The sequence below is a fragment of the Gymnoscopelus microlampas genome (genome assembly GCF_963454915.1).
Source record: "Gymnoscopelus microlampas genome assembly, chromosome: 12".
Classification (NCBI taxonomy): Eukaryota; Metazoa; Chordata; class Actinopteri; order Myctophiformes; family Myctophidae; genus Gymnoscopelus; species Gymnoscopelus microlampas.
Genome location: NC_139949.1, coordinates 39,273,446 through 39,285,496, shown reverse-complemented (window position 1 = coordinate 39,285,496; position 12,051 = coordinate 39,273,446). Strand labels below are relative to the sequence as shown.

Below are 12,051 nucleotides of genomic sequence, written 5' to 3'. Positions count from 1 at the left end.
AAAGATTGTAATATTATGATTTCGAGCTTATACTGTATAAGACTGTCACTTCATTTCTGTGTCGTGATGGGGTGTTTAAATTATACTATTGACCATAATCACAGCCTGTTGGAGTGAGGGGCAATAATGTTACAATACTCCCTTCTATTGCAACTCCTCTAACATGATGACCTGTCCTTCATTACATTAACCTCTAAAGTGTCAGCTTCACTTATACATATACAGTAACTAAAGGCCCAATCCAAATTTCTTTCATATTATTTATCATAATATTCTTTCAACTGGTAATTTTTAGTATCAATAGCTCAGTCAAATAGTTGTTGACTTTTGTCATCATAGATCAGTAGTGTACTGTAGTGTATATGCACCATGCTCCAAATCTGGATTGGGCCTTCATTAATATTAATAATAATGACACTGTCAACTTCGGCTATCTAGGATAAGGTTTTGGAAATGATTCTAAATAATTAATTTAGCTCTAATGACAGTTTTTAGTCGTTGCCAAATCCCCCCATCTGTATAGTCCCTGTCACTGCCATCCCTTACTGTTTGGTCTGCGGAGGATGCAGACAACCATGTGTCTCCTCTGATACATATGGAGATGCCAGTTATGTCTTTGTGATGAAATAAGATTTACGAAACAGGGTCTTGTATATTACATAATTATGCAAGATCAACGCTGGGTGAAGTAAAAGTGAAACCAATGAAGATTGTTAAACCTCTTTCATACAGTAGTTAAGAGTCTAGGCATGTCACAAAAAGATAGTTACACCAACATTGTTCTTGTGAAGTGTGTATGTTATTGGTAAGACATTTTGTCCAAATGAGAAGTGATCTGTGTAGCATCGTTCACAAACTGCACACGTAGTAACTTGGTATCAATAGATACAGATTAGACAGAGGCTACAATGTTACAGTGTGGTGTTTTATTATTTATTACATTGCGAGGAAAGTTTGTTTCACCAAGCAATATTGATGTGTCCTTTCCATGGCCTTCCTAGCATAATTATGTGAATAGGAATGGTTTTGGCACCCTGAATGTGCATCTTCAAAGGACATTTTGCAAACAATAATTCACCTAAACGTTATTATATTTACATGAGACGGGGCAGAACTCTGCAGAGTCAGAAAATGACATTACAGGTGCCATCAAACTCCATTCAAAGCATAAACCATCTCTGAACAAAATTAACCCTCACTGTTTCTTAAAATGTAATTTAACACTGACGCCACGTCTACTGAATACTCACTACGCTCCTCCCTGTTTAGTCTGTTCTGTCTGTCTCTCTGTCTCTCCTTCTGTTTACATCCTCCCCTCACTGTTTCATAACAAATTCATTTGTATTAACCGAATGCTACTAATGAATGTCCCCTTTCCTAACTCACCTATAGGGTACTGACAGACTACAGTGAAAGCCAGCGTAGAATACACCACAGTGAAAGTTGTCTAAGTCTTCATTCACATAGAGGGATGCTTTAGAAAATGACAATTTGCAAAAATCACATAGTGACAGAGTCATAAGTCAGACCAAGAGCAGGGGCCATCTGTAATGAATTCCAAATGAGGTCCAACCGCATTAACACATAGCGGGTAGTCCTTGGCCAGGCATACGTGGGTGGGAGGGCGGGGGGTTGGTGGGGTGGGGTGGGTGGTTGTTGGTGCTTAGGGGGGTTGTAATGTGATGGTTGGGTCTGTATTGAGGTTGGACAGTGGAATTCCCTGTTGCAAAATCCTTAGTGTCAATTTTACTCAAGTCCATTTTTACAGTCATAGTTACCGTTAATTAACACTCATGATTTTGCAATGTATGGACTAGCCTTCATTTTGACAGTGGGTCAACTGTCTTCCTCCTACAGTAGGTCAAATACTATACTTTTAAGTACAAATTCAAAAGAAAGTTGTTTTGATAGTGCTGAAGAAATATGTGGCTGTCTCTCCAGCACATGAATCCGTCAAAGCATTTCTTAAAGCCGAAGCGCTGGTGAAATGACTTTGACACAGTGTAAGACAAAGTAGCGTCCACGAAGACACTTTGGTAAGCTGTATGGTCCTTTGCAAGGTCTTCTACCGCAGTGGTTCTCAACCTTTTCAGGCTGTGACCCCCCCCCCCCCCCCCCAAATAATCTTATTTGAACTTGTAGGAACCTTGTAGGAGTTCACATTACATTTAGTTTGATTCAGTTCCACAGATAAATATTGAGAAAATAGCCGAACTACAAGCTCTGTAAGCTTGTCTCTTTTGCCTCTTTCTTATTATTTGACAATTTGGCCAATGTTTGACCAGTTTATATAGTATAGCTTTTTGATTACTTTTGATGCAGTAATGGTCTTTGTTCTTTTCTTTCTTTCTTTTTTTTCTTTTTTGTTTAAGGTATTAAAAAGGTCTTGAAACTCCTTAAATTGTCACTTCACTGTCATCTAGGGACCCCCCCTGGGTCCCGACCTACAGGTTCGAGAACCACTGTTCTACCGCAACATGCAAGGCCATTCAGGGCTATTTGCTGTAGTCTATAACGTTTGCTCCCAACCAGCAAACGTAAAGAAGTAGTAGTTGTTAACGATTCTGAAGACTAATAAACTGGAATGAGAGAATGTGTGTGAGTGACAGGTAGATAGCACCAATAATAATAATAGCGCAACAAACAAATACTTACTGTAACTGTAGAAAGACAGCTTTGGATAGCAGAGAGGAAAAAGTGAACTAAGCCATAAATTAACCATAAACCACCCTACCAGAATATTTGTCATACATAAACAAGTCATTAACCATTTCCTCACAAAGTAAAATTATGTTGGTACACTGTACAATCCTGAGTGTTAATTTAACTCTTGAGAGTGCACAAATGTAACCATATGGATCCTTATGGGTCCATATGGTTACATTTGTACACTCTGAGAGTTAAATTAACACTCAGGATTTTACAGTGTAACTCGATTTGACAGTACCCAGTCAGATTCATGAGTGAGCAAAGTGTGATTGTGGAATTACTGAACATGAATGGATAGAACAGGCAACACTTTAAATCGGCACATGTACAATCAGATGTCCATTTCCCGCAGAGATTCTCATGCCTGACACTGGTGGACTATTTAATTTGCTTCATTAATCTCAAACATTATACCTACAACAGCATTGGGAAAACAGAAGTGTCCTGAAGTCATTAATGTATGATAAAAATACAATGCCAGTTATGACCTCTTACCTAATTATTAGTGCATCAATAAACTTATTATTAGTACCTAATTCATTTTGTACATCAAATAATGGTGTCTTTTTTTCAAGTGAATTGCAAATATTTAAGAACTGTCTGATGACTTCAGTGATTGAAACAAGAACTAGTCAAAATTGGTCCAAGGTGATATAGTAGCAGGTTCTGTTCTATCCATTCATGTGGAGATTAAAATCCAAACTGCAGGGATTACACTGTGGCTATGCTTATCATAGGAAAAAGAAATGGAGAAGCAAAGACTCCTGTACCAGCAATCCAGACTTCACAACCGTGGCGCTGCAGAGATGGTCCTGCAAATGATCAGCGCCTGCAAAGGTAGGCACACTTAGGGCTGTGCAATATGTTGATAATACATCGGTATCATGATATGTGACTAGATTTCATCCGGGATTTTGCCTATCGTAATGATGTGATTTATATGCAAAATTATGTATTTTTCTGGTATCAATCACTTTAGACTTATAGTTTCAAAAGAAAGAACATTACCATTATCATCACAATACAATATTATCACAATATCAATATCAAGATGTTTGGTCAAAAATATTGTGATATTTGATTTTGTCCATATATCGCCCAGCCCTACACACACACTCACTCCCTCTTTCACTATGCAAACCCAGAGTTGTCCTGCAGCCATCTGTGATTTGTACTGAAAACATGTATGTCTTTAATATTACACAACCGAAACAACACATTTACTATGCACACAAAACTCTTGTGTCTCAGGAAGTTGTTGGGCTTGTTTTGTTGCAGTGCTGCATTTCCTCTGCAAGCTGTCAGCAAAAATGTGGACTTGAGGTGGTATTGAGTCCCATATCATACGTAATCCTGTCCGTCACTTTATGTTGTATAGGTGACACTGGCCCCATGGTGTCTGCAACCCTCAAGTTAGGTATTTCCATCCTGAATGGTGGCAACAGTGAGGTGCAACGGGTATGTACAAAGAGTTTAAGCCTTAGGCCTTTAAGAGACACATGCAATGTTGAATTTCTGGATTTAGTGGTATTACTGGTTTCAATTATGGATGTTGTTCTTTGCAGAAAATGCTGGAATACCTGAAGGATAAGAAAGATGTGGGATTCTTTCTGAGCGTTCAGGCTTTGATGCAGACATGCTGGTCAGCTTCCATTCTCCAAAAGCTGATTTATACTTCAGATAATAGCTGATGTACATGCTTACTACGTGTCACATCGCAAGCGTTGTGAGCTTGTGAGCCCCCACTTTGAAAACCACTGGTCATGTACAGTACATGTATACATCTAACGTGTGTGACTTCTTGTATATTTGTGACGTGCAGTGTCCTGGATCTAAATGCCTTTGAGAGGCAGAACAAGGCAGAAGGCCTGGGCATGGTGTCAGAGGAAGGCACAAGTAAGTCACCAGACTGCTTCACAATCTCAACACTGTTAGGATCTGTGGTACGCTGATCACAAACACCATGTTGAAAGCAGTATTTTCAAGGTTATATATTTCACCTAGTATTTTCCACATGCAGGCGAAGTTTGTTCTAAATCCTAGTTCAGACCAAAGATTCGAAATGAGGCTAAACCGTTTTAAGCCCAATTCATCAAGCCCAATTAATGCTGTGCACCAGAAATAGTCGGTCTACACTACAGTCTCACAACACGTTGCAAATGCAACACATAGTGAGCTTGTACTGATCGGCTGTTTTCTGTGCGCCATACAATGGAGCATAAACTTAAAGGTGCTGTAAGTGATATTTTTTGATTTATTGTTAAAAAGGTCAACACTCTATATAACAATTCCACTGTACATCAAACAGTTACCAGGCAGGTCCGGTGCATCACAGGAGCAGAACACATCAGCAGACAAAAGGAATAAAGCACTTGAGCATCTCAGATGATTAAATGCATTTTTATTTACACAAGTATACAGGTGATTAACGTTTTGATGCCAAAGAGCCATGAAGATACACTTGGTATCAAAACGTTAGTCATCAAATCCTTGTACAGTAAATAAAAACACATTTATCGTCCAAGAGGCTCCAGTGCTATGAACAGGGACATTTGACTTGTTATATAGTGTTTGTTCAGTAACTGGGGTCTCCCTGTCTCTCCAGTCTTTAGTAAAACATAAAATATCAAAACAAAACAAGTATCTCTTACAGGCATATAAGCATTGGAAGGTTGCGGAGGGAAAAATGCAGCAGTCTGAATTACCCTTTAGGCCATGAACGCATCTATCAACACAGTATCTATATGTAATGCTGAATGCTAATCCGGCCATGTTTATGCAAATTGGAGGATTTTTGTCACATTGTCATTGACACAACTGAGCTAATTGATTAATCACATTGTGGAAAGGCTCTGCAATTAATTCCATTCATCTCCCTCAAAGTGTTGTTCAGTTGTGACTTTTAATAGATGTTGATTTGAATTGAATGAGCCATGTCCTAACCTGAAGGTTTTTGAACTACAGGCAGACAGAGGGTGGGGGTCCCATAGTAATCAGGCTATAATAGAGGGAGACAAGTGGTTGGGCTGGGCAATATGACTTCAAATAAATATCACGATTATTTCAAACTTTTGCCTCGAGTAGAATCAACAAATGCAAATATATAAGATCTACAAGCTCACAACACGAGACAATGTGACGCGTTGTGAGCTTGTAGATCGGCTATATTCTCTATTTTTGTACGCCATCCATTGTACAACAAAAATGTTGTATCGATTTGTTGATATATAAGAAAACAATTTAAAAAGAAAACGCGAATCTCGATTATTTGATTACCTACATGAGCAAGATTAAGTCGTTTTTTGGATCTAAATGATATATTTTTGGTTAATTGTCCAGCCTAGCAACTTAAGTGGCACTGTCCTTACCTCTTCCAATTAACTCTTGGCCACGTCCCCTGTCTGCCGCACCACTCTAACACCTTGAATTGCCGTTTCAGAGAATATGTATATGTTTGTTTTATTCTTTGTGTGTTGTTTGTTGAATTGCTAATTGGTCTTTTCCAGATCGCCATTTTACCCATAGTTGTTTTTTTTTGTATACCTGCACGGTGAAATCCGGAGCGTTAATTGAACTCCGAAAGTGTAAAAAATGGACCCTGTTCGGAGTTAAATGCACAAGCAGTATTTTTGCTGTGGGGACGAGTTCACCGGGGAGTGTCGTTAATCTTCACCCTTCCCATTTCCTAGTCCTCTACTGTTGTCAACACACTGACCGTCCTCTCTCCCCTCCCCACGATCACTGCCTCCTCTTCTTCCTCCTCCTCTTCCTCATCCTCCTCTTCCTCCTCCTCCTCTTCCCTTGTCCTTCCTTTCATGGCCATCAGACACAAAACGGGGTAAATTACATTTCTGTCCATCTGTCTATTTACTTTTCTCCTCTTTTTCTTCCTCTTTCTCTCCACTGTCCCCCCTGTCATCTCATTTCCTTTTTTCTTATGCTGAGATTCCACCAAGAGGGGATTGGTTGCCACTGTCCATTGCTAATGTTAAAAAATAGTTTATTTTATAGACAAATTGGAATATACAAAATGCCTTCATGGCAGCCCCATGTATGTTGGAAACTGTAATCTGGGGGAAAAATAGGTGTCACTGTTAGTGTTTAATTATTTTAAATATTGCACTCACAAACTACCGCACCCGCAAGTAGTTCCACTGTTAAAAAATATATTAAAAAAAAAATAGCTGCCAACACAACGTTTGACTCTATTATGAAAAGTGATACATTTTTGTATTCATCCATCTGTCAGACATATTTCAAAATAACATTAAATGTATTTCCAGTCATCCCCCATTCACAGTGAATCCATTCTCATCATCAGTGTTGGCAACACGTGCACAATCACACATTGTGATTTGTGGCAAGTCCTCAGCTCATCACCATAATTATCTCATCTCAACTATAGCTGAAGGACTAAAGCAGGGGTTTTCAACTGGTGGTCCGTGGAGGTATTGCATGTGGTCCCTGATCATGCATTCAGTGATGTAGGAAAGTGAAGAACTTCACAGTCACGCTTGTGAAGTTCTGGATGAGTTGTCAGGCAGAATTCCCAAAGCTTACAGTAAAAACAAAACATATTTTACCCTTTGTAACTAGGTTTCTCTGTGACAGTAGTATTTTTATGCTGGCATACCTGAAGAATATGTACAGGTCAAGGTGCGAGACAGAAAATTACATGAGACTCCACTATAGCCAAGAAGAGACAGACATGGAGCACCCATACTCTTGCCATGAGAAACAGTTCACTCAATGACCTGGTGAGCTAAGATGACACGTTAATGTAGTTGACAGCAGTTACTGGGAAGTAGGAGGTCAAGAACTTCCATCAACTTCTATCATTAGTAGGAAATGTGCCCATGTAATAGGGTGTGTCTCCTCACTCATACATAAGTTACAAATCAGTATATCAGTTAAAATGAGTTTAATATAGAAAAAGAAAACTCTGCTCACTAGCATAATATTTCAGTCATTATTTGATAACGTGTCCATGGACAATTGGTTGAGAAACAGTCTTATAAAGGGATATACGTATTTTAGTGTTACCAAAAACACGAATCTAAGCCCATATCCCCACCCAACACAACAGTAGTCCACTGGTTGATTCTTAGTCAGGGCGGTGGTCCCTGGTTCACAATCAGTTGAAAACCTCTGGACTAAAGAATCAATTTCAGGGATTAATTTTCATATTTAGCACACATATTTCATTCTTTAACTTCCAATGAATGCTTCCTTGGACATTGCCCCAACCCGTCTGCCTCTTCATTGTGTCTCATTAGAGGAGTGGAGGTCTGTGCTGCATGGCTTGTCTGTGTGTCTGTTTATATGGTGCTGTTATAACTGTTGTTTTGTCACCTGTCATGTATTATTGTCCCTTGTATTTGTACATGTTGATATCGATGTATTATGCGTGTTTTTATGCAGTACTGTTTCTATACTTGATTAACAACTTTTTGCGTATTGCATTTACAAATTACAATCTAGTCATTTAGCAAATGCTCTTAGTCAGAGTAAATTCCAAGTTTGAAATAAGAGTGAATGGTATGAAGCCTACCAGTCAACAGACGACAGGGTAAGTCACATATACTGTAACTAGAGTGCAAAAAAAGGAAAAAGATTGCTTCAAATCAACTAGGATACCAGGTACATCAAACATCAAACCTAGCATCTCTCGGTTTAACATACTGTACAAAATATGTATGCAAACACCTCTTTTACTGTTAAAAACAGAACATCCAATGATGTTAGTTAGTTTTGCTGTACACTGTGTGCCACGCCATCGTACAGTGGAATAGCAACAGCAGACAATTCTTATGTATTCAGAGCAAAACCAGTAATGATATGTACAGTATGTAGTATGGGTGTTTGTTTACCATTACTATTGTTCACTGTATTTGCCTTGATGATTAATAAATAAACCTGCAGCTTCAAATGTGTACGTTTAAAGTTTAGACTCTCACATAGATGAGCTGCCCTGTTTCAGTGTTTAATGTGTCTTAAATGTGTTGTGTTAGTCCTCTCTGTTTTGAGTCTGCTTGGCCTGTTGTGAGAACGCATTGTGTTTTATGCCTTGCTGCAAGCCAACTCTTTCTGATTTGGAGCCATAAACTTGCACTTGCCTGTTCATCGTCGGACGAACACAGTCAAATTCAGTGTTGATTTATCCATTTGTAACTATGAGAGTGTTTCCAATTTCCAAATGTAACCAAATCACCATTTTGGTTACATTTGTACACTCTCAGGGTTAAATTAACACTTTTACAGTGTTTGTTTCTAATTTTGACCGTGCAGTCATTTTGGCAAGGTACTTTGATGTTTTCCTCTCCATTCCCGTTTAGGTGAGAAGGTCATGGCGGACGATGAGTTCACATGCGACCTCTTCCGGTTCCTGCAGCTGCTTTGTGAGGGCCACAATAACGGTGAGAGGCAATCACATCTCCAACCATAGGACTGAGCTTCAAACTGAGCTTGTTATGGTAGAACACATGGAAGAGTCAAATGTTACTTTTCACGATAGAAAGCGTACAGGAGTCAAATGTTACTGTAGAAACTATAAAACATGATTTGATTTGCTAGAAACCATCACAACAATTGAGGGTTGAAAGACAATTGAGGGTAAAAACACAATAAAGACTTATTTCCATTGTGGTCCTCTCACATAAAACCGAAAACATAGACATACAGTACATAAATAATACAGTCAACCTACCTAAACGTAAACGTGCAAGAGTCAAATGTAATCTAATGTCGCTGTTCACAACTGTTCACATTGGTCTCTATTCTATTGCAGATTTTCAGAACTACCTTCGCACACAGACTGCCTGTACCACTACCATCAACGTCATCATCTGCACAGTAGACTACCTGCTTCGATTACAGGTGCTGTAAACTGTGACACCCTGGTTATTACAGTAGGCACACTGTAAATGTGTATACATGTGTATGCAAGTCCGGTTTGCTAAATGTTACGTGCATCTTTTAGCAGTGTAAAATATGCCACAATCTCATGACATTTTTACACTGCTCCTTGTTGTGTGCGTGCAACAGGAGTCCATCAGTGATTTCTACTGGTACTACTCCGGCAAAGACATCATTGATGATCCAGGGAAGAAGAATTTCTCTAAAGCAATGACGGTGGCAAAACAGATTTTCAACAGTCTGACTGAGTACATTCAGGTAAATCGAGTTTGAAAAAAAGAAATCTGATTTTGAAACGATTTTCAACCTTGCATCTTTATTTGGGGCATTTCATTATAGGCGAACATAGAAGAAAATGAAAAAGGTTTTGGACATTTTCTAAGATTTACAAAGGTTTTCAAAGGTTTTTCAAAACATGCAAAAAAATAAGAAGCAGGCTTATCTACAAGCTCACAACAATGTGGGTGAGCCACAAATGCCTTTGATCTACAAAATCTTGGGAACCACTGCATTACAGTATGTACAATATGTATGGTTTGACCACTTATTGTTTTGTGTCCATTATGTATTGATAGCCCCGAGCAATGCGTCAGTAATGACTAATGTGATGTGATCTAATCCACTAGTTCTCAACGTATGGCCCGGGGACCCCCAGGTGTCCTTGAGGGGTTCCAGGGGGTCCCCAGCTAAATGACTGACAGTTAGGAACCAAATGGAGCCTTACATACAGTATATGTAATATATATAAGGGTCAATTTGGTTCCATTTGTGTACTCTCAGAGTAAAATTAACGCTGAGGACTTTACATTGTACAGTAGTTTGCGGTCCCAAAGAAAGAAAAAAAAAACATTTCAAATGGTGGTCCATGGCCCAATACAGTGGTTCTCAAAGTGGGTTGGGGGACCCTCAGGGTTCCTTGATGGGGGTCCAAATGGACCCTTACAGGTCTGTAACTCTGAGACTGTACAAATGGAACCAAATGGACCCGTAAGGTTCCATCTGTACACTCTCAGAGTTATGGAGGTCCTTGAAATAAAATGCATATCCAACTGGCGGTCCTGAGAATCACTGCTCTAATCCTTGTGGTCAGGGCCCGTGCACAGGGAACCAGCAGTCTCTGGCCCACAGCAGGCTGTGGGACGCTGTGGTGGGCTTCCTCCACGTCTTCGCTCACATGATGATGAAGCTGGCCCAGGTACGAGCTCATTAAACCACACCCTTCACTATCAAACTGACTGCTGTGAACAATATTAAGGAAACACAAACATGATGTCACAGCAAATGATTCCGATCACTTGGGTTATCCTGAATTGGAATGACATGCATTAGTTATTGACTGAACGATTATTAGTTATTAATAATAAGCAATCAATATGTACAGTATATGTACTATATATGTGTGTCATTTATTTGATTTAAATGTATAATTTACATTCACATTCTACCATTATTTCTTTCTATCATTACTGTCAAAAACGTGAAATGAATCGTACATTTCTTAAATAGCGAATCGACAGCTCACAACGCGTTTTTTTGTTTTTTTGTTCAAGCTATTTCGCAAGCGGCAGGAACCCCTAATTTAGAACCTGAGAATCCTTGCCATAACATACTTGTGAGGCCTTTTTCAGAACTGTTGTGGGAGATTCTGCATTTGCTTCTGTGGAATGAGTTAAAGCGAGCCCACAGGAACGTGTTAATGTTGGTGTTTCCTTAATATGAACCCTAGCATCCCTGTTTCGGGGAGAGAATTCGCCAAAATTATCAGCTCTACAAGCCCACAAATTGTGAGCACCAAAGAGATTTGGTGTTGATTGAAAGGAGGGGGCCTAGTTTAGGCCCGCGGACTCCGGTCAATGAGGTGTATAGAGTTTAACTGGTTAATTAAATAAATATACGGTGTACACACCATACTGTAAGTAATAGACTATATATGGTTTATTACACATGTATGAGGAAATTACATGTGTATTTTTGCTAGCCATAAGTCTATTGAACATCCTCAAGCATTTTGTCTAAGTGGCTGCCAATATGCACGCACACTGTGCACAAAATACTCACCAGCCTGCAGTTGCAAACGTTTGTGTATAGAGCTAAGACACATGGTTTCTTCCTGTGTTCACAGGTATTTTGACAATTCATTTTTCACAGATTTCATTATGGGCTGGTTTCAAAGTGGTTTCACACATTCAGTTGGTCCTGGTTTGGTTTACAAATCAATAGAAATGATTAAATAACAACAGTATCTGCAAAATAAAAGTATTTAAAACAGAACAAAAAATACAAATAGTTATGTTTTTAACCTTTGATGTACCTTTGATTTGCCAATTTATGAAAGACTTAAATGTCAGGATGGATCAAATGTGTGGAACCATGTTAATCCCAGTAAATATTAAAATCTGTAGGTTACTGGATAAACAAAATGGACAA

At 39.0% G+C, this 12,051-nt stretch overlaps 1 protein-coding gene across 3 annotated transcripts in view; it reads left to right on the top strand.

Annotated features, from left to right (window-relative positions):
• LOC311056918 (ryanodine receptor 1-like) overlaps positions 1–12,051 on the top strand; it is a 115,123-nt gene that overhangs the window by 83,818 nt on the left and 19,254 nt on the right. For all 3 annotated transcript variants that reach the window (XM_084073767.1, XM_084073766.1, XM_084073765.1), the window contains exons 82-89: positions 3,447–3,546; positions 4,088–4,167; positions 4,275–4,351; positions 4,532–4,605; positions 9,045–9,125; positions 9,497–9,585; positions 9,754–9,882; positions 10,715–10,819. In XM_084073767.1, the coding sequence (XP_083929893.1) occupies positions 3,447–3,546; positions 4,088–4,167; positions 4,275–4,351; positions 4,532–4,605; positions 9,045–9,125; positions 9,497–9,585; positions 9,754–9,882; positions 10,715–10,819 (735 nt within the window). The remainder of the gene's footprint in view (positions 1–3,446; positions 3,547–4,087; positions 4,168–4,274; positions 4,352–4,531; positions 4,606–9,044; positions 9,126–9,496; positions 9,586–9,753; positions 9,883–10,714; positions 10,820–12,051) is intronic.